This window comes from Manduca sexta, chromosome 5 (genome assembly GCF_014839805.1).
Source record: "Manduca sexta isolate Smith_Timp_Sample1 chromosome 5, JHU_Msex_v1.0, whole genome shotgun sequence".
Taxonomy (NCBI): domain Eukaryota; kingdom Metazoa; phylum Arthropoda; class Insecta; order Lepidoptera; family Sphingidae; genus Manduca; species Manduca sexta.
The window spans coordinates 8,892,223-8,920,219 of record NC_051119.1 but is presented as its reverse complement, the minus strand read 5'-3'; the positions used below and the strand labels follow the sequence as shown (position 1 = coordinate 8,920,219).

The following is a 27,997-nucleotide window of genomic DNA, read 5'->3' as shown; positions in this document are numbered from 1 at the left end:
TTTGTACTACAATATTAGACACAAATAAAATGCCAAAAGAATGATTAAAACTCAAATTTATTACTCTATTTATTCATACTAAAATACATAATAAAATTGACAAGGCAAATACAAATATAAAGTTGGAAGATAGTTTGCCACTTAAGATGAACAGAAACTACGCAATTCAAGAGAAAACAACAAAAAACAATTGAAAATATTTACTTAGGTTTTTAATTAGTACTCGACATTAAAAGATAATTGAAATTGCTACGGCAGTTGTTTTCCTAGCTTGAAATAATAAATCAACTTCTACAGAAAAAATATATAATTCCAACTAAGTTATTTATTTTGCAACGACTGTAGTAAAATTCCTACACTAATATGATGCTATGGGTTATACTGAAAAACTGTTATTTGATATTGTTTTGTTTATAGTAAATCGCAAATTCGTATAATGTCGATATATAGCGCTAATATCGGATACATTGTTTTGATGAATATAATTGGAAATATTTTCATAACAAAAGCTCCAATCAAATAACTTCAGTAAACTATCTTCCTAGCATAACAAAGAGCTTCGTCTAACTAAGATCTAAAATACCTTATTGAATATTGTACCATCTATTCTGAAGTTTAGATTCGATCAATTTTTAACAACTGGTTTCCAAGAGATATTGTTGAGCCCGTTCAGCTGCCTCTTCAGGCCTTGTCCATCAGCCCACTTGGAATCCAGATAACTGTCATCCTCATCTTGCTCCAGTTTCTTCCACTCCTCCTGTTTCCTGTAGGCGTGAAGCATCAGCTGCTTGCGTTCGTCTTCTGTCATGACTGGCTCTCGACCGGGCGCACCTTCGGAACTCGAACATAGTTTAACCGTCACTTTTGATTTGTTGTTTTTGCCTGGAATTGATACTTTCAAGTCAATTTAGATTTATAAGTCATCCTTGTTTACGTATGTATGTATTTCAAATGAAGTTTAAAAGTAAGAATAAGAAACATAATAATGTAAAGGATATTACAAACACTCGTTTAGATTTTATATCGATATTGAGATGTAAACTACAATAAATAAAATTTGAACGCGGACTTGGCAATAAGACAACATTATTACATAACAAAAATGAGATACCAATAAAGAAATTATCAACACATGTACCTAAATGATCACTCAGCTTATTCCCGTTCAAAAATTTCTTCCCACAAGCCCAAACACAAGCTCTAGAAGGATCAATCACTTCGTTAGCAGCCTGGGTTCCAGTCAGGTCTTCCACATTATCCAACTCCATGCGTACAGGGTCGTGGGGCGGCAGTCCAGCTGGAAACACTATCTTAGTCGCCCCACGGAGCTCATCCAATGCCCTAGCCACGTCCTTTTGAGTTAAGCATTTGCGCAGGTCGACCTAGAAATTGGTGAAAAGTAAAATGTTAATTCACGTGTTTTAGTTTTGATAGAATTTGAGATGTTTATAATATAAGACCTCTTATTATAATCTCTAGCTGTTGAACGCGTCGTTGAAGCTTACATTTTAAAGCATAGCGTAACGCTTTACCATAAAAAAATATGGCTGAATTACACCGAGCTTGAAAATGAAAGTTCGCAAATATTATTTCAGAAACTAAAAATACAGAAAACAGGATTATAAATTGAAAAGAACTAAAGTAATGTGTAACTCCGAGCGCATGATCACTTCAAATTCTTACATGTTTCTTGCTAACAAATTCCTTGGCGGTTTCGGCAGCTTTCTTCAGCACTTCTTGTAAATTGGGTGGTGGAGCATATCCACATCTGCGGCCCATGTCGTCTTTGGCAAACACGTAGCCTTGCGGGGCACAGCGACTGGCCCATGGGTCTTCTAGCTTCAGTTCTTTAATCTGTGGAAGAATTTTGGCATCATTAATTTTTTAATTGAAAGAACAATATACAGCAATTCTTAGGTTAGGAAACCTGCCCTGTTAGGTTAGGTTTGATATTTAGAATTACATCTTTTATCTTGAGTATCATATCTACACATATTAAAGAAATATATTCTTTGTCCTACAACAAAATACAGGTCTTATATTAAAAGTATCTAAGAAAAGTTTCCGAAGAAACATTTTCATCTCAGCCACTGCCAGAAATTTTCCAACCTGCCTACAAAAACCTAATAACTACAATCCATATCTATAGCAAACAAAAACTCCTAGTATAAAACAGAATTATCTACCTGCTCATCCGTTAGACCCTGCATCTCAGGAGGCAAGAAGGTCCCGTGCTTCCACAACTCTTCGAACTCATAGCAGATCCTTGTCACCTTCAACCGTCCATTGAAGATCGCCACCATATCTTGGACTACTTCATCCACTGCTTTCTCAACATCAGTTTCGTACAGGAATTGGCTTTCATCACCTCTCTTAACGTGAAGTATGACCATGTTGTTGAATCTGCGAGATCTAAAGAAACTGACTACGTAAGATGCAAAGGAAAATCAAAGAGAATATTATACTACGTTAGAAGGAAACTTTTAAACGATGTTTATCGATCAAATGAGTTGCTATGGGAACGTCGTATCCATAGTGACAATCGTGTTTGAATGTTCAGTGTTTCAAATATTGACAAAACAGCATTAAATTCGATTAGATTATGTGAAAAAGACTCATGAACTGAGTAAACTTCTGTAAAGTAATTTTAACCGACTTCCAAAAAAGGAAAAAATTCTCAATTCGCGGGTGTGTTTGACTTTTAATATGTAAGATAGTACATGTAAAATAATTCTGTTTGGCGTTACTACCTCCAAAGTTTTTTGTCTTAGGATTATCTACGAAAACCAACTAAAGTAAATTCGCCAATCCTTTTTGTACCGGCCCCTAAGAAAGTAATTATAAATACAAAATAGAGAGGGTAAACAATTATTTATTATGAAACAGAATGTGGCATCAAACGCACGCTATATTTTCAAATAACCATTATATTTTTTGTGATACCATTTAAACTAGTAGCTTAACTAATTCCAAACTAACAAAGCTGAAAACAAACTAATTACTAAAATGGACAATAACAATTATCCGGCATAAAGAATGCTATCGTTGTATGGGAAAGGTTAACAATGGCTCTAGTCGGCAATGCCGCGACGCATCGACAAGGCACGCACCGCCGCTTCAGCGGGTAAAATTAATTGCGCCTATTATGCGACCACCGATTGTTCGTTAATTAAAATGTAGATTTTTGTATCGAGATTTCACTAGTTTCATGACACCGTAATACGTATGTACACAAACACGTTCATTAATACAACACACAAACAGAGGACTTGTACACAATTGAGTTTTTCTTGTAATAAAATAGCTATTAAATTAGACATTATTAGATACTTAATTAGCATTAATTGCCTGATATGGCGATAGGATCGCCCCCTATCACATCATGGGACGGAATGCACTTGGCGAAAAGTGAGTGCACTGGTTACGCCTCTGCATATACCTTTGGGGTTAAATGCGTGATGTGGGTTGTTAGATACTTAATTATATCTCCAGAAGAGTACCGTTGTAGACCAAAATACAGGTTCTTTCTAGTTCAGCAACAGATACTCCTATATTGCCAAAAATATATTGTTTTATTCCACCAAACTCGGAGTTTAAGTTTAAATAAATAAATTTATTTATTATGTTTGTTTCCAATTATATGTTCCAATTAAGCATTGCTAAGGCTGATTATGTTTTCGAAATTGAATTCATTGTAAAGGCTCAGTATCAAACCGGCGTTTGGAATCTCAGCATATGGCAGTAATACTACCCCTTATCACATCATGGGACGGAACACATACGGTAAAAAGTGGGTGCCCTAGTCGCGCCTCGGCCGACCCCTACAGGAATGTTGTGTGTTTATTTTTATAAAAAATACGCTTTTACTAAATAAAAATATACGTTATTTTGATTTCTGGAACAAATAAATAAACCCTTTCACCATTCGAATTTAATTTCGCTTTACGTGAAAGATTTACCCGGAATAAAGTAATCAAATTGAAATACAGCTACTTTTATATACGATATGTATGCATTTTCAATGATTTAAAAAAAAAATCATATTCAGTTCAATAGTTAAAAGTATTCTTTGTTAACAATATTACAAAGTTGCCTATTTATTATGAAGATATTTATAGTATTGTATTACAGTGTTTTGAGAAATAGATAATTGATTTAATTAATGTAAATTCAAGTCAATAGGTATATGCTTAATGATTTGTTATGTTTACGCGAATGTTAGAAGTTAAAATTAAACTATTTTTCGGATTTTATCGCGGTTTTTATAATTTAATTTTCTCCTGGCGTTTGAGCCTTCATTGCAGCCTTCGTTTTAAGGGAGGGGGGAGGAGGCAGGAAGGTTGCAAAAAAAATTGTTTAATTTTAAGGTACATACTTGTTATTATTACCATAATAATTTTTCCTTAAAAAATTACCAAGTTTCGTAATCTGACATATTAGTATCAATATGTTTATAATTTATCCCTTTTCTGTCTGTCTGTATGTTATCGATTTTCTCAAAATCTTCTGAACGGATTTTTATGAAATTTGGTATGGAGATAGTTTAACACCCTGGAAGGTTATAGGCTACTTTCTATCTCGGGAAAATATATAGCGGGACTTTTATCCCGGAAAACTACTTCACGCAGGCGAAGCCGCAACCAAAAGCAATCTAATAATAATAATAATAATAAATAATAAAAACGTTTATTGCCAAAATTAAAACTATTACAGAAATAAAAAAAAAAAAAACAAATCAATCTTACAAATAAAAATGGCAAAAGGAAGTGGCTCAGCTAACTGCTGTCTGAGCTGTGAAACTCAGCCAGCGCTGGTTTTCAGCCACTCTGGTTTTTTGTTCAGTCCCCCCGTGACCATGAAGGCTGCAAAGTCTTCGAAACGTCGGGAGAAAAATAAAAAACAAAAAACCGCGATAGAATCCGGAAAATTAGTTTAATTTCAAAATATAGGCTATTAAATTCAAATCAGATATTGGAAAAAAAATATTATAATTTTTAGATATTGGCAATTTGCTTTATAACTTTAGTTAGATGAATTTCTACACTGCGAGGTTGTGGGCAGAAAAATATCAGTACCGAATTTAGACTTGTATCTCGTAAATGGCAATGGACACGTTCCCAATTCTATATGATTTAACATTGCCTTAATGTCATGAACTACTTCTGCCTACCCCAAAAATGATTTATGTAACACTATAGCGTGTGCCTACATGACGTAAAAATACAGTCACAACTCGATAGCGTGCAGGGGACATGCCCACATTATCCGACCCACTGGTCACTCACGGCGCATTAGCTCTGTACCTACCCAGCTACCCAAGCCGATATGCCCCTACCAATCATAATTTTCGATTGGTCTTTCACGTTGACCTGATTCGAAGAACGTAAACTAAAATAAACCTTAAGTTAGTTGTTATTAGACATGTAATTTGAAATTACAAATTATATTTCTGTTTCTGCAGTAGGTAGGTATACATATACCGATTTGCAACGTTGTTTGTGAAGTAATAGTTGTATTCCAGCATTTCACAGAGTAAGTAAGATTACCGAAGTCGTTGGAAACGTCATTCCTTCTCCTTAAAGATCAGTCGCCCATGCTTCTGGCTATGATTTAAGCCAAATACCAGGTCAAAAATTTGTTTGGTATTCTGCTATAAAATTGATATAAACAATCCTATTTAACATACTATTAAAACTGTCATATCATGGACTACATTTTTTACTAAGTCGAAGCGAGCGAAAACAGTAGCAACACCCTACAGGACTTTTAATAACAAAATACATGATACTCCAAACTGCTTGTCACTCTATGACATAAGAAGCTAAATCTCATAGGGCCCAGTAATTGCGCTACAATGTCCTTCAAACCGGTACTCAATAGTGCATGCAAATTGCTTCATGGCGGTAGAAAAAGAAATTGCGATGGTATCTACCCATACAGTTCCTCCCATACGAGGAACCTACCACTAGTAGTATTGCAATTTGATTTTACTTTCAACTACCGTGAATTCACTTTACAATGCAGGATAAAAACAAATTTAAATAACAGGCCACCGACAGACCATACATAACGAATCCCAATTTCATCCGGATATTCTTTTCGATATGAAACGCAGATACAATCGCTTATCCGACCCGGTTCAGTACATAGATATCGGTAGCTTCATCGAGTCGATAAACAAACTCGACTGGACGGTACGGTGAAGTTTTTTCAATAGCCCGAGTAAATACTAAATAAGGTATGCAGTTTATTCAGTAATGCGGCGCGCAGACGCTATTAAATTGTATTACGTAGTAACTGGCTTGACATATTAGTCACGTTTATTGCTAATTTACTGGTGATAGGTCTCTCATTTGTGACAGTCCGGTGAGGTACCATAGCTATGTGTATTTCTGCCGCCAAGCTGTAGTATGTAGTCCCTGTTGTGTTCCAGTTTGAAGGACATTGTAGCCAGTGTAATTAATGGACGTAATATGACTTAACATCTCATGTCCCAGGATGAGGAGCGCAGTGGACTACCTAATGATACTTTGTAATTCAAGGTGTTGAATGGTGTTTCTTCTGTTCATGGGCAGTGGTATCACATACCATCAGGCGAACGGCAAGCTAATCTCGTCATTCAAATTATAATTATAATTAATATTTTAAACGCGGTGTGATACCTCCGTGCCTCGGAAAGCATGTAAAGCCGTTGATCCTGCGCCTGATCTCTCTACGGTCTTTTCGGATTGCTTTCTCATCGAATTATGAGAGTGAAGGAACAGAGAGTGCACCTTTGTATTGCGCACACACTTGTGCACTATATCTCCTGCGTACTTGGTTGACCAACGTTGAGATTGGCCACCATGGCCGAAATTCCTTTATCAGAAATTCATTCATTCATGTTAAAGTAAATATTAAAATAGAATTTCGCAGCATACAACGTCGAATTATTGTTTTCTTAGAAAACATAAAAATAAACAGCTTAAACACCTACAAAGCTATTTTAAAGTTTATAAATACCTCGAACCTTAGAAAATGGTTATTCCATTCTCGTTTTAATTGACTACCAGAGAATTAAAGTATCCTTTTCTCAATAACAATTTATTGTCCAATAAAGTTATTTAAATCTATTGTAAAACCAAATAAATGACCTCAGATATGCGATAACAAAACATGGAACTCGTATAAAATCAGTTAACACATCTACCAATAAAAATAGTTGGCAAGTTACGTAAACTTTATTCTTTTAGATCCGATGTTAAGGTATTATCGCCTTAATCTAAATTGGCTTCGCGCGTAACCGGAGCGGAATCCTGGTTATATTTTTGTTTTATAGATTGTATTTTCCTATATAGACTGTTGTTTTATTGAATTTAAGTGATTGGGTATTGTGATCTGGATTGCGAAAATAAGTGATATAGGGGTGAATTCAAGCGCACTACTATAATAAAGAATAATAATATCAGCCCAGTGTGTGTGTGTACTGTGGGACAATATATGTCCCATTGCTGGGCACGGGCCTCCTCCATTACTGAGAGGGATCAGGCCTTAGTCCACTAAGCTGGCCTAGTGGGAATTGGTAGACTTTAAACACCTTCAAAATTCCTATAGAGAACTTCTCAGGTATACAGGTTTCCTCACGATGTTTTCCTTCACCGTTAAAGCAAACGATAATTCATAAAGAAAACACAAATCATTTTAGAAAAGTCAGAGGTGTGTGCCCTTGGGCTTTGAACCTGCCGACATTCGTCTCGGCAGTCCGTTCCACACCCCACTAGGCTACAGGCGCTTTTAATAAAATGATACTGGCTAAATTATGAATACGTAGTTTTGCCACTAAATTTGTATCATGTATGTAGAACTTATGATTATCTTCTTCTATCTGATCTTACAGTGAAGGGTCATAAAAAACCATAGAATTATATGTATTACGTACTAGATTTAGCGTTCCGAACATTCACTGTGTTCAACTGAATTGAACTGTAATCCATCTTAAAAACTGATTTTAGTATAGTGTCAATATTGATGCTTGTGGTTGTGTACGGAGTGGCGCTCATAATATAAAAACGCGAGTATAAGTTCAAACCTGGATGTAAATAAAAATATTAGTCATATAAGTAAAATTATTTGTTGTTCAAATGAATAAATAAGTTATAACAGTGACGTTTTGATTGCCATTTTAGTTCAGATTTGAACAAATAGTTTATATGGACGTTCGTGTCTATAGAATATACGTCAATATATAAAACCGTCTGCGCAGCACCTAAGTGACGGGCTTATTTATCGCATGATCTGAATTCAATATACCTTGTTCCAGATTCCAGTGTGCGCGTCCCACAGGCATGGGCACGACATATCTACCGAAGACCCTGAGATCGTCGAGGCGCACGACAACACCACACATCATGGCAAGGTAAAATATTGTTTTTATTTAATGACATTTGAGACTGATGACTAGCAGTGGCGATGGTTCCATACCGCACTCTTAATAAAATAATGACCCATTCCAAAATCGCCAATTTGTGGCAATCGTCAAAGAACCAATTTCTGTTTGCGACCTTTTAGTTTTTTCCCTTTCTTTTTCATGCTATAGGTTTCATTTTGTACCTATCTTTAATAAGCTCAATTTTATAGCAACTTAAAAAAGGTAGCAAACAAAAAATAGTTTTCCGACGACTGCCACAAATTAACGATTTTGAAATAGGTTATTATTTTATTAAGAGTGCGAAATACCCCTACTCCTGCCGGCTTCTCTTAATGTAGAATTGATGTAGAATCTAATTATCATTACGCTATCTTAATAACACAACCTATTCCAAAACTGTTAATTTGTGGGAATCGTCAAAAATCTCATTTCTGTTTGCGACCTTTTTTTTAAGTTGCTATGTAATTGGAATTGTTAATGATAAGTAAAAAATGAAAGCTATAGCTTGAAAAAAGGGAGAAATAAAAAAGATGGCATACAAAAATAAGTTTTTGCACGACTCCCACAAATTAATAATTTTGGTATAGGTCATTATTTTATTAAGAGAGCGAATAGAACTATTTACAGACCACATTTATGCATATTAGTACTTATATATTATGTTGGGACACCTTTTGGAAGATTTCACCTTTCGCCACTGAAGACTAGTTATTTAATTAAATGTAAAAGAAAACATTAAAAGCAATGAGTGATACCACAACACATATAAATTTGATAAAAGTAACAATAACTTGTATTGTTACTTTTACTGGAAATATATTCCTGTTCATATTAACTACCTTTGTTGCTACGCACTACTCGTATATATCAAAGAATTGATTTATTTTTTATGTATATACAATACAATACTCCACTATACCTGATGGCAAGTGGAAGGGCGTTGAATAAAATATCGAGAGATGACTTGTTGGCGCTTGGAATCTGATATACCATATACCAGCAGATCCCAAAATGCAACACACTGGGCCGTTATGACGGGTTTTGATATCTTTTGTACGGCGGTTGCAACCAACCAGCAATAAATATATATTAATCAATGACTTGCGTTTTCGGATGACCTATACCTCAGTCAGCCGCGTGTACAAGGCTGCAGTTCTCGAAACGTCGGGAAAAAATTATAATATAGAAACCGCAATAAAATCCGCAAAATAATTTTATTTCGTTATCTAACTTTCGAGTAAACATAAGAAATCGTAAATTGCATTTATTAATGCGGCCCTTAGTCAGAACTCTATTAAAGTAAACAATACGAGCCCTAGCAATACGTCTAGAATTTAAATCGTTAAGTTACCGACGTAATTTGTCAGTGTCTCGCTCACAAGTCGTCTGTCATACTCAGATTACAAGCCACGTTTCGGCAATGTCGGCATATCATTTTTTTCACTCAACAAGAATGATAAACATGTTATAATTTAAGAATTGCGATTTTTGCTTTTCGACGTAATATTTTCGTGTGTTTTTTTACTGCTTTGAATGACGAGACGAGCTTGCCGTTCGCCTGATGGTAAGCGAAACGACTGCCCATAAGCAGCAGAAACACCATCCAACACCTTTAATTACAAATTATTGTTACTGCGCTCGCCGTCTTGATACATGAGATGTTAAGACTCATTATGTCCAGTAGTTACACTGGCTACAATGTCCTTCAAACCGAAACGAAACAGCGGCTACACACTGCTGCTTGGCGGCAGAAATAGACATTGCGTTGGTACCTACCCAGGCGAACTCTCACATATGAGAGACCTACCACCGGTATACGTGTCGTGTTCGAATATTGATATTAAATTGTTTGGGTTTTTTATTTTGTTACAGGTAACTGAGAATTTTATGCACAAAATATTTTTTTCAAGCGGTTCTGCCCGCGCGAATTATATTTCTGAAATAAAAGTCTCATTTTATATTTTTCCGGGATAAAATGGAGCCAATATTCTAAGTTAGACATCTTATATATAGATGAAAGTAAAACTGAATTTCATAGAGCAGTTTTAAAGTGATACGCGTTACAATATACTGACAGACAAACAAAATTCTAAAAACCCTTATACTCTCTCTAGCCTCTGTAGCTCTAATAAAGATCCCCATATTCGTTTTACTTCAATATCTATAATGTACAAACATAGTAATGTTACAAAAAAAGATGAAAGAAAGCAAAAATGTTTTGGTTCTATACTCAGACGGTAGTAAGTACTTACAGCACTAAATAGTATATTAAAAAGTCTGTGCCCACATAAAGCCAATAAAGGATTAAGAGTAATCTTACTAATAACGGTAAGTTGCTACCAATCTCAAAATATCTACATCTCAAATGAGCCAATGTAAAACAGCTTCTGCCCAACCTTCAGTTTCACAACGGCGTACTCCAAATAACAATATAATACAAATATATAAAACGAAACCACAAAATTCACAATACATAACTAAAGTAAAGGCCGCAAAACCCACGTGTCGAATATTCTGATAAATGTTTAATTTAATAGTTGTTACGTTCAAAATCTCGCCCGTCAAACTTGCTATGAAAAAAAACAGGTTTTATAAACGGAACCGGTGCGTTTGATTTTGGGAATAAAACGAACATTCGGAACGCACGCCTCGCTCAAATCCTAACGTATCGCGTTCTGAAACTCCATTATTTTTCAACTTTTACGAGAATTCGATATTTTTGTATGTATGGGGTTGAATTTTGCATACTGCACGTCGAAATTATTCAAAATATTTTTTTTGCGGATTCTTTGTTGCCATTCGCCAGGTTGGCGTGCTGGCTCCATTCTAAACCGATTTCAAAAAACATAAATACTCAATTCGCCGTATATTTTTTGCAAGCATCCTTTTGATATTGAACCTATATTTCTATTTGCCTTCCGATTACAATAAGTGATATAAAAAATATAGCCTGGAATCTAGGATATGTGCCCTTAATTTTGATAGATTATCCCCCTATGATATCATAGGACGAAAAACAAACGGAGCAAAGTGGGTGCACCATTTGCGCCGTGAACGAGTTTGTGTGCATGTCTATTTAAAATATAAGTACCGACAGTCAACTCTGGGAACTTATTCTCTTAGCCACACGTTATCTTCACAGTGGGTAACGAGGACGTAACGTATCGCGTCGCGTTTAAGGGAGAGGTTGGCATACGGAATCTCCATCCACAGTAATTGTACATGTTAACGCAACGCTACCGGGTTTCGAGTTAACTCTGTCGTAGAGAATAAAGCCCCTGATCTGACCTTTCATGCCTTTCAAAATGAAATAACTTTTTTAATATCGGTTGCCTAGCATGTTAGTACAAAGTTAATTAGATCTACGCATAGATTCCGACGTGACATCGAATTGGTTACAAAAGGGGGAGCGCAGACGGGGGTAAAAATAGAAATATAGCACGCCACTGACAAATTGAAGTTGAACTCGGGGGCGGCGAATTTGCATATGTGCCTGTTTTGTTGACGGTACATAGTGAGGGACGAAAGCGGTTTCCTGGTTTCATTTTGATGTTTCGTACTGGATAAATGCATTGATGTATAAGTAATTAAGATAGCTTGGTTCCAAAGATAAAAAAAACATCTGTATGCACGTTATATTTGCAAATTTAATCTATTTTGGATTCTAAATATTAAGCAAATTATAGAAAAATAATCTCGGCAGGGTAACAATCCCGCCAACCTACCACAATGCAACTGCATAGCGTAGATATGTACATCCATGGTGCAACAATTGTGGGGATATGTCGGGTAAAGTCCTGGATCAAACAATGTCATTGAGTTTATATGCCCAAAGAAGCTGCATTCACCTTTTACTTAAGTATAGGTGATTGGTTGACGAAAAGTCTGATGCATACCGACTAATGAATCTCTTGCCCGTGATGCTCTGATAAAGGTTGCTTTCCGAACTGTCAGTAGAGTAAAAAGTTACGTAATCTAAATATAGGTTATTACATTTTATACTCACACACACACTCACGTCTTTTATTCCTGAAAGGGTAGACGCTTAACTAGTGCACTCACTTTTCGCCGTATGTATTCCGTCCCTTAATGTAATAGGGGACGAGTCTATCACTATATCTGGAACAAATTACAGACTCCGTGTTGATAGTGGGTAGGAAAAATTTAATATAATTTTTTTTAAGACGTGAAATCGCCATCGCTTACAGTTTGCGCCACCCTTACCTTTGATGTGAGAGTACGTTGTGATTGTAAATTTGTGGGTATTGCAGCGCAGGGAATGCGGCACACGAGTTTTCACAAACGTCTTGTTAGTTGCAAACGTTACTGTCGGAAGATCCCAACATAATAATTAATTCGGTTAATTTATAATTAAACTTTTGAGTATTTGTTTAAGTATTAAAATAATAAATTCAAGATATTTTTAGAAGGTAAAGTGAAAAAAATATGTTTTTATAGTGTTAAAATTTTTAAAAATTTGTTATTAATTGTTAAACAAAATTTTATAAATTAAGGTTCTTATTAGTGTGAAATAAAAGCTAATTTAATTTAAGATCCATAATTTTTCTTGTCCTTTGAGTTAATAATTTAACTGGTGTAGGCTAAAACGTCATAAACAAAAATATTGTATTCTCTAGTTTGTAAAAATATGTTTGAAAGGAAAAAAACCGTCATGCATTTATATTATAAAGTCCTGCGCAAACTTACGACTGAAACATTTTATAACGCAGTCTTTAGAGTTATCCGCCTATACTTTGCCTTTTTTTCTAATAAGCAAAGTTATATTGTATTGGTAATATTTTCTGATATTAGACAGCATACGATGAGATGTTGGAGTTTTCTGAATCAAGATTGTACATATTATATTTTGTTAAGAAATTCTTGGATGTTTATTATTTAATTTTGGGACCGTTACATTAGATGAATATTTACATATAATTAAAGACTATAGGCGTAATGTACCAATTTACCGTTAGAGCCAGCTGTATCAACCAGGTATTTAATTTATCTAATTCATGAGCTAATTTTATTCCACGACTTTACGCAATGTAATACGTGCGACAAAAAATCGCAAGTGTATAAAACCCTTTTGAAAAGAAATACGTAGGATTTACAGGAATTATGACATCGTAAGGTTTGCATGTAAGTCTCGCCGCTGTAGAAAATGCGACAAATGAAAAAAAAATAAGTAGGTCGGCGATGCGTGAAAGAGACGGATGCATTTTTCATACACAATAGAGGGGAAAAGTTGTATATGCTATTGTTGATGGTTTGAAATAGGAATATATAGCAGTGATTTTAAACCATGTATATGGTTCATCATCATCATCAGCCCTGTTTTATATACTGTCCCACTGTTGGGCACCGGCCTCCTCTGCTACTGAGAGGGATTAGGCCTTAGTCCACCACGCTGGCCTAGTGCGGATTGGTAGACTTCACCCTCGAAATCCCTATAGAAAACTTCCCAGGTATGCAGGTTTCCCCACGATGTTTTCCTTCACCGTTAAAGCTAGCGATAATTCACAAAGAATACAGACAAAATTTTTAGAAAAGTCAGATGTGTGTGCCCTTGGGATTTGAACCTGCGGACATTCGTCTCGACAGTCCATTCCACAACCAACTAAGCTATCGACGCATATGGTTAATGTTCAATAATTATAATTTATGCAAAAGTCGGTTGATATAAAGATATTTATTTTATAAACGTAAAAGCATTTGAAAAAGGATTTTAACGAAAATTGTCATATAATTAAACAGTAGCGAAGGATTGGACAAGGTCCGAATAACACGATTCCTACCGGCTTCCCTTTATGGAGAATTTATGTAGAATCTATTTATTATTAGAACGATTTGCAAACCGAATTTTGGCATATTAGTAAGTACACGTTGCGTCGGGTTCGCTTTCTAAAAAATCCAATTTTTACACTGCAACTAGATCATGTTCTAGGTTAATATAATAATAAAGCCCATTTATTTCCGATCTACAAAATGTTTTGTTACATACTTTATACACATTTCTTTATTAATTTATGACTGCCTCGGTGGCGTAGTTGTACTGCATGCGCGGTACGGCAGTGCTCTGAGGTCCTGGGTTCAAATCCCGGGTCGGGCAAAGTGATATTTGGGTTTTTCTGCTCAGTATCAGCCCGGAGTCTGGAATTTGCGCCCGATATGGCGATAGGCTCGCCCCCTATCACATCATGGGACGGAACACACTTGGCGAAAAGTGGGTGCCATGGTTGCGCCTCTGCATACCCCTTCGGGGATAAAATGCGTGATGTTTGTGTTGTGTGTATAATTTATATCGGATAAATACTTACCACAGCCCGAGTCCTACATAGTTATGTGTCGTTATACTTTAATCATACGGGAGGTACAGTTTAATAAATAATGACCTAAAATAACGGTTTGTGCATTGCAAAATAAATTAAATAGAGTTCTTTAACCCTTATAGTAAAAACATAATTTTTCTGACAAACAAATATAATTTTTTACCTTGTATAAGTTACTGCAAATTAAAAAAAAAATCATCATCAGCCACATAAAGTCCACTGCTGAACATAGGCCTCCCCTAAAGATTTCCAGACGGACCTGGCGAAAGCGGCCTGCATCCAGCGTGTTCCTGCTAGCTTTATTAATTCGCCTGTCCACCTTGCAAGAAGTAAAAATAAAAAAAATATATAGTTGTAAAATGTAGATATTGTGACCTTGATTTTTTGACGATTAACACCTCAGTCTGCCCCGTGACTATAAAGGCTGCAGTCTTCGAAACATCGGGAGAAATTCTATATATAAAAATGAATCCCTATTTCCCTTGGTCCGCCATCACGCGTGAATGGCTGGACCGATTTCACAATAATTTTTTTGTTGTGTTTGTTATTGTCAGGAGAAGGTTCTTATGAAAGAAAATATTCAAAAAATTGCGCGGGAAATTTGAAAATGTAAGAAAATTAACGAAAACATTAATTTTATATAACTGTCAATTGTTTGAAAGAACTGTCAGCGATTGATAGATTGCGCGCGTGCATACATAGTTAAGACAGGACAACGTCTGTCAATTCAGCTAATTAAAATATAAAAACCGCAATAAAACCGAAAACTATTTCGATGTCTAACATTCGCGTAAACATAAAATATCATTATGGCTGCAAAGTTGCAATGCTTAACCACACGGGCAACCCAAAACCTACTCGAAGTTTCCTCATTGCTACAGGTTTTTACAGCCCTAGCTCTAAGGATGCCACTCTTGCACGGCATACAGAGTACTCCAAATATAAAGTCGACAAACGGGAGACGTTTCGTCCCTCGACGGTCGCCAGAATTATGCCAGTCGTATATCACAAGAGCTGTTTATCTAACACGAATTTCTTCGCATCTCCTCAAAACGCTCGTCTCCAAACCTGAACACTGTAAAATGAACTCTGTCCGTTTGGTAATTATGTCTCAAATTAAACGATGAAAGTAACTTAAATATTTCGATATTCTTTCTAGCTATATTAAATAAACTTTATTTTAAAGGTATCAAGGTTCATAATTAAAAATACCTACCTACGTCAATATAAATAATCTGATATCAGCTCTGTATTATATACTGCCCCACTGCAGGGTACGGACCTCCTGTCCTACTAACAGGGTATAGGGCTTAGTCAACCACAAGGGACTAGTGCGGGTTGGCTGACTTCACATACCTTCGAAATTCTTATGGACAACTTCTCAGATATACAGATTTCATTCACCCTTAAAGCAAGCCATAATTCACAAAGAATAAACACATGATTTTAGGGAAATCACCGGTGCATGTCGTTGGGGTTTGAATCTACAGACATTCGTCTCGGCAGGCCATTACACTCTCAACTAACCTATCGCACCTTTTATATATAAATACATCGATAAAAATTGTAATAACATCCCATAATTCCATTTCACCATGCGAACGACAAGCTTAGACTGTCCTTTCCTCTCGAAACTTCTAGTCAAGAACCTTTTATAATCAGAGTACACTTCGGTTAATTGCTTTCAGTTTTATTATAGCTGAAGCACCTAAGCCTTCGTTCACTTTGTTTAGCGACGATGCTCAAGCTCCCGAGGCTAATGTTTTTAAACAATGCAAAAAGCTAAGAAATTACTTTTCAATTATAAATGGTTATTATTTTTCAATTCTTTAACATTTCTTGGTATAATAGAATCCTTTAAAGAATACATTATTTAAATAAAAACTTTGTAGCTTCTAGAGCTTGATTCCATTTCATTCCATTCTATTCCAAAGTTTGTAAGAAATATATTAGCATAGTTCACACATTCGAGCGCTCATGCAAATTTGTAGCAAGCGCTACGCTTTACTACGCCGTAGCTCCGGCTAAGAAGCTACGATTGATTGTAAATTCGTAGCGTATTATCACTGTGTTGCATTGGTCCCGTCTGATTCTGAATGCTGATCAGTTTTGCTTGTTTATGATTTGACTAGTTATTGCACTTAGCTTTGTCTTCAAGTTCTATATTTGGCTCACGTCCTCGGAGACATAATGCTATTATTGCTCAATAGAATGTTCGATTATGCGATAAGTAATTAATATTGAAGTAAGCAAACACACGGATGGTCTGTTGAGAACTGATTTATTATTTTATTTGGCTCAAACAATATTCATTACAACTACCCGCTTCTTAATAATATTTATAACCATTGCAAATATCACAGAAAATGTAGTTTCATAGACAATAATTAATTGACAATATATTACTAATTCTCAATTCCATAAGAAAGAAAGCTAATATGAAATAAGAGATTTAATTATAAAAGACAATTTAGCAACCAATATAAAAAAAACATAATACGAATGACAGCCTAAATTACATTGATCATATTTAGATTTTTATAAGCCTCATAAAAGAATAAATAATTTCCTCTAAATTATTTCTTTTATGGTTTGTTAATTTTAAATTAGTATTTTACAATCATGATATAAAAGATTTCATTTTCATAAAAAATCTAGTTACATGAACAAAATAGTTCAATTATCTTACTTTATATTTAGTTAGGTTATAATATATCTGTATATGTCATAAAACAATGTCCCCTTCTCTGTCTAATTATATCAATTTTCTCAAAATCTGCATAACGGATTTTTATGAAATTTGATATGGAGATAGTTTAAGACCCTAGGAAGGTTATAGGCTACTTTCTATCCCAGGAAAATATATAGCGGGATTTTTATCCCGGAAAACTCTTTCACGCTGTCAAACCCGCGAGCAAAAGCTACTTTGATAGAAATCTTTTATCTGACAATTGAATCACCTCTAAATCATTCACTAATATTATCGCTGAAAGATCCTCAGATAAAAGTAATAAGATTAACGGAGCCATACCGGGCGGTAGAAGCGCCCGCGCGTACAGTACGAGAGCTCAACAAACTTGACACAGTCAATACAAACAGTGGGGCCGTGCCCTTTTTATCGAATTTTCCGACTCGCGTAATCCATCCGACATGTTGGAAACATACGGACGTGTTCCCCAGGCGGGTACGTTGCGTTAATTTTTCCGAGAATTATGATTTGCGGTTTCAATATTTTGTGTGATTAAGTTGTCTTTGTACTTATTTGATTACATATTAAACATTTTGTTATGAAATGAAAGTCTGCTGTAAATTTACGAGTGTATGCCAATCATTGAGAACTCCAGTTTGGCATCAGCGTAGTCTAAAAGGAAGTAAAGCTGTACTCCTTGGGCTATAGAAGGCTATTTTTAATTATGATTCGATTACTTTCATTCCAGAAAAAATGTGCGAAACCATGCCGTTAGTTACAAGTAGCTTGTTAAAACAATATTTACGACAACCGAACAACATATTTTCCGTACATCTAACCTAGCATAACATTAAACGTTTCGCCACAAAACACCGTACCGTATGTTTCCAAATTCGCAAAACTCTTTTCACCAACGCGGAGGCTAACCGTCGCCGAGTCCGCGCAATAATTCGGAAATGGACCAATATTCCGAGACTACCAATTCTCCGGCTGCTCAATGGAACTCCATTAAAAATATTTAGCCAGCTATTGTGAGTATCCGATAGCCGCTCGATTATGGGTGAAAAACTTGAAATTGGTTGGTATTGATGCTTTACATTTGATTTCGAGGGACAAATGTTTGTAAGTGTTTGGTTTGGTTTATGACCTGTGAATATATTTGTACTGATGATCTAGGCTCTTTATAATATGAGATTACGTAGAGAGTGTGTTTCGAGGTATGTCCACACTTGCCCTAGCAGAGTTTTGGATAGTCACAGAAGTTTATTATTGTAACTTATGAAACACCAAGAATATCAAAGGTCTGATAATCCTATCTAAGTTTTCCTAATCAGTTATAATATTTTAACTTGAATTGGATGTGTTCGATACAATGTGAAATATACTTTGCGCCATAACCATGAAATAATTATTTGTTTTTCTGCCTACCCTTCCAGATATAGTCTTATCAATACATAATTAAATCTCAACCTAATTCATAACTAATAACAAAAAATCTTAAAAAAAACGCGCAAACGCAGCTCGCTTTAAATGTACGCGTATTAGATTGTTGGAAAAAGAGATTTAGCGTGGTGCGTGACGTTTTAGCATAACGTCTGACAGGAATAATGATGCGACGGTATTCGGAGCCTGGTCAAATGCAAACGATGGGAATATAGACGCACATTTCTTTTTATTGCCGTATAAGGCGTTTTCATTAAACTTCTGGTAGCAGGTCTCTCATATGTGAGAGTTAGCCTTAGTAGGTACCATCACAATGTCCAGTTTAAAGAACATATTTTGTAATTCAAGTTGGTGGATGGTATTTCTACTGTTTATGGCGGTCGTATCGCTTACCATCAGACGAATGGCAAGGTCGTATCGTCATTCAAAGCTATAAAAAATGACAATATCTATTGAATGTGGACTCTACTATAACCTAAACGCTTGTCTTTAAGCTTTTTATTGGGTCAAACTCCAAAACGCTTGAACCGATCCCGACTAAATTCCATTGACTACTGTGAAAATTGTGGCTACTCTTATTCCGGGAACTATACAAATCTTTTATTGCGGTAAAGGTATTGCTGAATCTAGCATAACTGGTGCAAAATTTTTCATAGCTAGAGAATTTCGTGATAGTCAGTGGCTATTAGGGGCCGTTCAAGTATTAGGTAACGCAATTTGGGGGGAGTCATGTAAAACGTTATGATGCGTTACAAGGCCTCGGTGGCGTAGTTGTATTACATGTCTGGTACACTAGCGCTCTGAGGTCCTGGGTTCTAATCCCGGGTCGGGCAAAGTGATGTTTGGGTTTTTCTTATCAGTATCAGCCCGGAGTCTGGAATTTGTGCCCGATATGGCGATAGACTCTCCCCCTATCACATCATGGGACGGAACATACTTGGCGAAAAGTGGGTGCCCTAGTTGCGCCTCTGCATACCCCTTCGGGGATAAATGCGTGATGTTATGTATGTATGTATGTATGCGTTACAAGGGCGGGAGGGTGGTCTTGTACAAAGGGTTATGTACATAGATAATAACAAAGGTATTTTAGCGACTTTCCGGTAATTAGCGTAAAATAATTGTGAATATTACAAAAAAATTGTCACTTTAGAGCAGTGGCGAAGCGTCTATACAACTCGATTCCTACCGGCTTCCCTTTTAGGTTTATTGTCGTTTGTCTTTGTTTTTTTTTCTGTTAATTTGGTCGCGATATATCCGTTACCTGAGGCATTTTTTGCCTCGGGTTACCTTTTAAAAATGTTCACCCTTCGCAAACTGCTTTAGTTACATAACTTTTTGAGGCGGGGGGTGGGGGGGGAGAAACGTACAGGAAAACGTTACGGCGCGTTACATGCGGGGGTGGGAGGTCAAAAATATTCAAAAATTGCGTTACGTAATACTTGAACGGCCCCTAAGCTATATTATGATAGAAATGGTAATATAGATGATATACCATTCCCAGGATCGTGGCGGATGGTCGCAATGGAGCGAGTGGTCGCTTTGCTCGCGGACCTGTGACGGAGGCGTCTCCAGGCAATTGAGGACCTGCTCCTCACCAGCGGGCTGCCGCGGCGAGCCGGTGCGGTACAAGATATGCAATATGCAGGTGAGTTAAATTTTTAAAAACACAGCAAAATGACCATTGTAACTGGTAAGTAGAATGTCCGATTATCGATTGACGAGAGATGATTATCTCTCTTGTCGCTATAATTATGCCGGCTTGTTCGAACTGGATACACACAAAGTGATCCCAGAACGCTACGCTCTTGCCACGGCCATTATCATGGGTTTTACATCTTGCGCTCAATAAGACTACTAAAGGTCACATCCTAAGCACACCTTTTTGTATGAAAGTCACAAGTCTTCTATAAGTTTTCTTGAGTGTCTAATCGTGTAGAATTGTGTGAATTAAGATACCGTCGCCCCGTATTCATGGGACCTTACCTAGCTGGCGAAATTTTGACCTGCTCAGGGGTCGATTTGCTGGATATGCATTCTTAGTAATTCCTTGTGTTGTATCAAAAATCCGTGGGTAAATTTCACGCTTCAAACACACCAGTGTTAAATATTTGTATTCAGTTAATATAAAACACCCGAGACTATAAAGTACAGCATCCTCATTACGAGGTATATTTATATTCATATACCAGGTAAATAAAAACCTCGCCATGTTTTATGTTTTTCTACCCCTGAAAGGAAAAAAAGACTCGCAATGTCTATCTTTACTTTGTAATTCATTCATTTAGCATCTACATACAAGGTTTACTGTACTTTGACTCAATGTAGCTATTTGCTGGTATGTCCGCATAGCAGTTATTGTAAAAATGAAAAATTCCGTACCGTTGAACTGTTCCGGAGAGTCGCGTTCCGGAATTAACCGCTATAATTCCGGCTACGTTTGAAATTACAATCCTTTTGTTTTATTTTGAACTTAATTGTAGTAACCTTAGCAACCAGTATGACTTTGTTATGTCACACATAAATGTGCAGTTTAGCGTTTGTTTTTTAGCATATAATCTGTTGTAGCTAGCGTTGAATATCGCGTGTATTATGTCTTCAAGTATGTTTACGAACAAAGCAACGTTCTGGATATCATAAAACGCTAAAATTCATGTTATTTAAAAAACCTAGTCACTCTTACGACACATGAAAAGGAAACACTAAAATGTGTCTTTTTTTCGCCAGCCTACTCTTTATTCCTATTAATAATTGACCGATTTTTTTTGTTTATTTTTTTGAACGCTTGTTCTATGGACATAAAGACTTAATCCAAAAAAATATTTTCCGAGTACAAAACTAAATTATTCCTTTAACAATACATTTACTTATCCTAGAAACGAACTAGTAACTTACAATAGTTGGTTTAACAAACTAGTTATACAGTCGGAGTCACAACATCGCGAACTTGCTATAATCGTTCCCAAGCCACTCGCAGACAAGTAAATGCATCGTAAGACTACTATTATCTTGTAAAACATTGGCATCTCTAACAACAGAATAACAGTTGCTCTCTGGCGGTTGAACGTCCTAATAATTAGCATTCGGACGTAAAAATGATCTCTGGATATCGTGAAGTAGAGTTATGTTAAGGTGAGGCACAAGTTGGCATCTTGTTTTAGAGGCACATTACTATCATGAATGTGAGTTGCCGAAATTCTTACAGTGACTGCAAATTTCATACAAAGACATTTTATTTATCTTGAAACTATTTCATTTTATAGTAGTGTACCTAATATTTTTCTACAATGCTAACAGCGAGACAAGAAATAGATAGATAACCTATTATAATAATAATATCAGCCCTGTATTATATAAGTACTGTACCACTGCTGGGCACAGGCCCCCTATAACAGAAATGGATTAGGCCTTATTTCACCGCGCTGGCCTAGTGCGGATTGGTAGACTTCACATAGCCTCAGAATTCCTGTAGAGATATTGTCATGTATACAGGTTTCCTCACGATGTTTTCCTTCACCATACAAACTATTATGAACTCAAAAAATAAAGTATATAATAATAATAATATCAGCCTTGTATTATGTACTGTCCCACTATTGGGCACGGGCCTCCTCTACTACTGGGAGGGAATAGTCAAGTATATAAAAAAATATATATTATATAGAACAAACAATTTAATGTCAACGCATTTCCGTCCCCATGTCGATAATTGAGCACCGAATTTGGTAAATTGCACTCCATTCGCTAGACATTGGAATCGTGCCATAGCCGTTATAAATTGGCAAAGACTGCCACTATGTAATATCGCAATTTATTTAAATGCCCCAGTTGCGTAACGTTAGATCACGGGGTGACCAGAATAGATAATTTCGTTTTACTGCTGAAGTGCAACATAGTAAGTTTATAACTTTATCGCCGATAAGACAAATATGCATCTAGCGAATTAAACATTGCCATGGGACACAAACTCGAATCCCAAGCAACTCAGATCTCGCTTTTTGAATCAGAATAACACTTTTCTGGCAAATCTACATATTATTTATATATAAAAATGAATCTCTATTTCCCTTGGTCATCCTATCACACGTGAACGTTATTAATGTCAAGAGAAGGTTCTTATGAAAGAAAAATTAACGAAGTTGAACTGAACATTAGAAAATTTAATAAAACTTAACGACATTATTAATATTTCATAACTTTCAGTTCTTTTAAATAACTGTCAGCGATTGACAGAATGGGTGCTGCAAATTAATGCGTGTAAGTAATTTTTATATGTAAATTTTCACGAAACTGAACTGTTATAAAAACTAAGGTAAAATGTTTCCTGCTCTATGCTTGTGTTGACGTCTTTGAAATAAATACAAGTGGGTTAAGAGTAACAAACATTTTCAATTCAAAATTAACATAATAAACATTTATATCAAATGACAAGACAATAGTTAATTAAAACCCTAATTCTATTATGCGTAGGTCTTGCAATGTCTTGCTTGTAGCAATCTTGTTAAGTAGTAATTCAAAATACCAGTTCTATTTTAGTATATTAAATGAATGCTTTGGAGCATTGCCCGAGAGCAGACGATGCAGCACTCTTACTGAGTTATTGCTTTGGAGGTTTGGCTAATATTTGGGAACATGCTCCAGTTAATTATGCTTTTAAGTCATTCTTACGCTGAGAACTGTTTTGTCTATAGGACTCGTAATACTATACAAGTTTTAGCTGCGTTTCTGAACGTAATTTTTTTTTATTGCTTTGAATGACGAGACGAGCTTGCCGTTCGCCTGATGGTAAGCGATACGATCGCCCATAAACAGGAGAAATACCAGGAATAATATAAATATCAAATTAAAAATAATATTATAAATAGCAAAGGGATCTCAGAATTTTGGACGCGTTTTCGAACGTACTAGCAAATGGAGCTAATATTACTCAACTTTGAAACTATGATGCTATCGCGGTCAATCTGGCCCATTTGTGACCATTCGTGGCATAAACAAACTGAATATTTACGCGGTGATATTTACATGAAAATTCTTAATTCGCTGTACTTTTTTTATGTGATCACCATTAAGGACTTTTACTCATATCTCAATTGCAAATGGGAAATTTTGTGATGATGTAAATTGTTGATTGAGTTTAAATCTGAAAATGTTCTGGAAGAATTTCATTTTACGAAATACTGATGTATCGACAAAGCCAGTAAGACCCACGGTATAAACACACGTCGCCTTGAAACACTATCTAAGTTCAACGAACAAACAATAAAGTAATCTCACCTTGCTAATATAAATGTAGGGAACTATCAAACTTGGCGTTTCGAACGATACAATATAGATTAATTGCAAACAAATTTAAAGCAATATGGGAACTATGTAAACGGCGCTAAAACTTGGCTTTCAGCGCTGAAATGCCCTCATGATTAATAGTGGAGTATTCAAACTAACGTGAGAAGGTGGGAGTATGTTACACCGTCTCGTAATTGGACATGTAACGTGAAGGTCTCGGCCACATGTCGAAGTGATGATGTAGGTGTAGCCATGACACATTTGATAAAAGCATTAGACATTTGCATTAAGCAGCGATAGCCTAGTTGGTTGTGGAACGGACTGCCGAGACGAATGTCCGCAGATTCAAATCCCAAGGGCACACACTTCTGATTTTTCTAAATAATTATGTGTGTATTCTTTGTGAATTATCGTTCGCTTTATCGGTGAAGGAAAACATTGTGAGGAAACTTGCATACCTGAGAAGTTTTCTATAGGAATTATGAGGGTGTGTGTAGTCTACCAATCCGCACTAGGCCAGCGTGGTGGACTAAGGCCTAATCCCTCTCAGTAGTAGAGGAGGCCCGTGCTCAGCAGTGGGCAAGCATATAATACAGGGCTGATATTATTATTATTATTTATTAGACATTTGATATTTGATCGTACATTTTGATTTTTATTGACAGTACTTACTTACTTACTTTTTTTATACGGATTTGGCAAAGTGAGCCTATATATGGTAAGTGGAGTGGAGTCTAATATAATGTTATCTGACGAGGGATGATTACCCGTCGACAATCGACACAATTATGCTGGCCTGTTGGAACCGCATATACACAGGCTAATCCCAAAACGCGACATATTTATCTGTGTCACTATGGCGGGTTTATTATAATAGGTAGTAATATAAAGTTAATTGTTTCCAGTGAATTTGTGATTTATGAACGTCGTTAATACTGATGCAGATGTCGAGACTTGAGATCCTATTTCAATCGAGCATTAGGATGGTACTAAAATTGAAATTACCAAAAAATTACTATTTTCGGTCTGGGATCAGAAACTTCCGAGTTAAAAGCGAGTATTTTATTTTTTACTAAACTTTTTTATTATTGTAACTAATAGCAATTAATGAATTGAAATAATGCCCGACCTCTAATTGACGAAGTTTAATAATTTAAAATAAATAATAATTATCACAAGCAATAATGTTGTACTTTAAAATTTTCTGACATAAACAAAGTTTACTTTCCTGTAGCTACCATCGAGAATACTATCATCGTTGTGATACAAGAATTTGTCCATCGCACAGCATCTGCACTGACATATTGCTTCGGAATTCCATTGAAACGTGACAACCCTGTGGTCTGGCCGAGACACGTACATCCTTTATATAGGCTCATGTAATATACCTAATATAATAAACCTATCCTGACAGGGCTGTCAGGCCACGGAAGGTATTGAATCCTTGTGAATGCGAGGGGCGTGCAAACTATGTTCACTATTCATCGTCGCACGCATATGGAAATGTTTGTGTTGTGGTGATATTTGAGCGGTATTGTAACGCGTTTTTGTTGTAATGGACGCTTTTGTAACGATGTTTAAAATGTAACTAATTCTTTAGTCCAGTTTCTTTAATGCTCGCGTAAATATGAAAGAGATTTATTGAGTTCTTGATTTATTTATCCATGTAGTGTGTGCGATATTGGGGGACCCGTGTCCTTGTAAGCGGTTCAAATCCATTTTGAGTTATATTTAAATTATTATCGCGGCCTTAAATATGAGCTTACTAAGGCTTACTAAAATATTCTTGCATATCTACACTTCAATTAAGAGTCTGGAAAACTAAGTCAGCATTATTTTGTCAACCAATAAAATACGCCATATTTTACACTGACATTAACAGTACTGATATTCATTTTCCAAACTGCATTTCACTTACCATCAGTAATGAAAGTAACTTTGCCGAACCTTAAAAAAACCAGCAGCATCTATCAATACTACCCAAGTCAGAAACCTAGTCTATACCCTAGGGAACTAAATAAAATTAAACTCAAGTTTACAGAAAAATGCTCCGCATTACATTCACTTCGGTGTGATTGCGCCCGGGGTCAAACTTCAATACAAAGTTGGCAAGTTTGTCGGAACATGTTTTATTGAGATCACCTTGTTATACTTGTAACGTTTCCTTCGAATAGTTGCGTTGCTCTTCCGTCACGGACAAATAGCACATTATTCAAATTAGATTCTTGTTAAATTCGTAAAAGAGTTTATTTTTATTTACATCCGTATAGACTTATTAATTTACTCGTTCTTAGAATATAAGTCGTGAGATTTTGACTTTGATTCCCAGATTGAAGAGTATTTTGTTTTGGTTAAGGGCAGGAGGATGATGTTTAATCATCATCACCATCAACCACATAAAGTCCACTGCTGAACATTGGTCTCCCTCAAAGATTTTCAAATGGACCATGATGTATAATGTAATTGATTTATTTTTTACGAGCGCGATAAAGTAAGTCCACTGCACTGGAGTATAAACCAAGAATGTCGACACGATTATGAAAGCAACAGGTAAGTTAAAGTAATATAAGAAGCTATATCTGTTCATTACTATCCCGCTATTTGGAATTTCCGCTCTTTGGTCGATAGCCTCTCTGCTTATGACATCGTGCGACGAAATACTTGTTGGCTGTGCAAGAGTAACTGGATAAAATTAGGTTATATATACCGGAATACTTTAGACTTCCATCTTTTGATTCTCTTCATGGTTTAAGCCATCCAGGAATTCATACCCCTAGGAAGTTAATGAGGGAAGAAAATCTAAATCAATATAAATTACCACGACGTCAATTACTTTATATCGGTGAGTATTGAACCGAAATCCATCGCTTCGGATTCACCCTTGTTGGGCGTGCAAGGGTTATTGAAACACAGAATTACATAATGTACGATAGGCTACGGCTTGCCTGTGCCTCTGTCATTGCTTTAGTCCATGGGCGGCGGATGCTGCTTCCCATCAGAGGGACTGCATGCTCGTTTGCCTACTAAGAAGAAAAAAAAAGAAAAAAGAAAAGATTTTATTATTGCACACAAACAGTATAACGTGCACATAGTAACAAATAAAGAATAAAAACATAAAATTAAAAAGAAATATATTATACCTATTGTGCCAACAATGGGAACCCCCATTCAGCTTCTTGCTGCAGTACCAGTCTGATACCGCAGCACTGATTTTCAATGAGGCACCCCGGGTGACGTACGGACACTAAGTAGGTGTATTACGCAAGTACTAAGGCAATAAAAAATAGATATTTTTTGTGCTCGACGGTACTACAATGTATCCTTAGCCTAGCGCAACGAGTGCTTATATTCTAAACAGACAGGTAAAGAACACTCGTGCAGTCACACACAAAGTTACATACTGGTTCCGAAACGTGGATGCACTAGTTACGCCTTTGCCTACCCTTTCGGCTATAAAAAGCTTGAATGTATATTGACATAGCGTCTTACGGAATACAATATTAATTGTCTTTTAATATTAAGTCTACAATGTTAATAAAACAAATAGAAGGAAAGAACCAACAACCGTATAAAGTTGACATTTTTATTGTCCAAATAAATTTCTCCGCTCCCAAAAGAGCGCTGTGTAACATCGGTACGAAACAAAATAAAGTATTCAATTTGTACGCTAACAAATTACGTAAAAAATAATTCGTTGAAAACAAAAACAGGCAGCCCAATCAGATTTAAGAGCGTCGGCAGTCAATAAAGTAGGAGCTAATACTATTTCTTATTCATTCCACGATTTCGCCTCCCTCGCGCCCCCGTCACACCCCACGGCTCGCGTCGCTCGCGAACACGAAGCGA

General features: G+C 36.1%; 2 protein-coding genes across 13 annotated transcripts in view; one reads left to right on the top strand and one right to left on the bottom strand.

Moving 5' to 3' along the window:
- Positions 1 to 27,997, top strand: part of LOC115455890 (protein madd-4) — a 416,434-nt gene that overhangs the window by 331,431 nt on the left and 57,006 nt on the right. For all 11 annotated transcript variants that reach the window (XM_037445350.1, XM_037445344.1, XM_037445332.1 and 8 more), the window contains 2 exons: positions 8,300 to 8,395; positions 20,373 to 20,516. In XM_037445350.1, the coding sequence (XP_037301247.1) occupies positions 8,300 to 8,395; positions 20,373 to 20,516 (240 nt within the window). The remainder of the gene's footprint in view (positions 1 to 8,299; positions 8,396 to 20,372; positions 20,517 to 27,997) is intronic.
- On the bottom strand, positions 39 to 2,528 carry LOC115455895 (cilia- and flagella-associated protein 298-A). 2 transcript variants are annotated; one of them, XM_030184686.1, is made up of 4 exons: positions 2,187 to 2,528; positions 1,684 to 1,854; positions 1,139 to 1,382; positions 39 to 882 (listed from the first exon to the last, which is right to left on the bottom strand). In XM_030184686.1, exons 1-4 carry the CDS (start codon positions 2,391 to 2,393, stop codon positions 626 to 628), a joined length of 879 nt encoding a protein of 292 aa, XP_030040546.1. In that variant the 5' UTR covers positions 2,394 to 2,528; the 3' UTR covers positions 39 to 625. The 2 variants fall into 2 exon arrangements, with proteins under 2 accessions (XP_030040546.1, XP_030040547.1); XM_030184687.1 differs by having other exon boundaries at positions 39 to 831.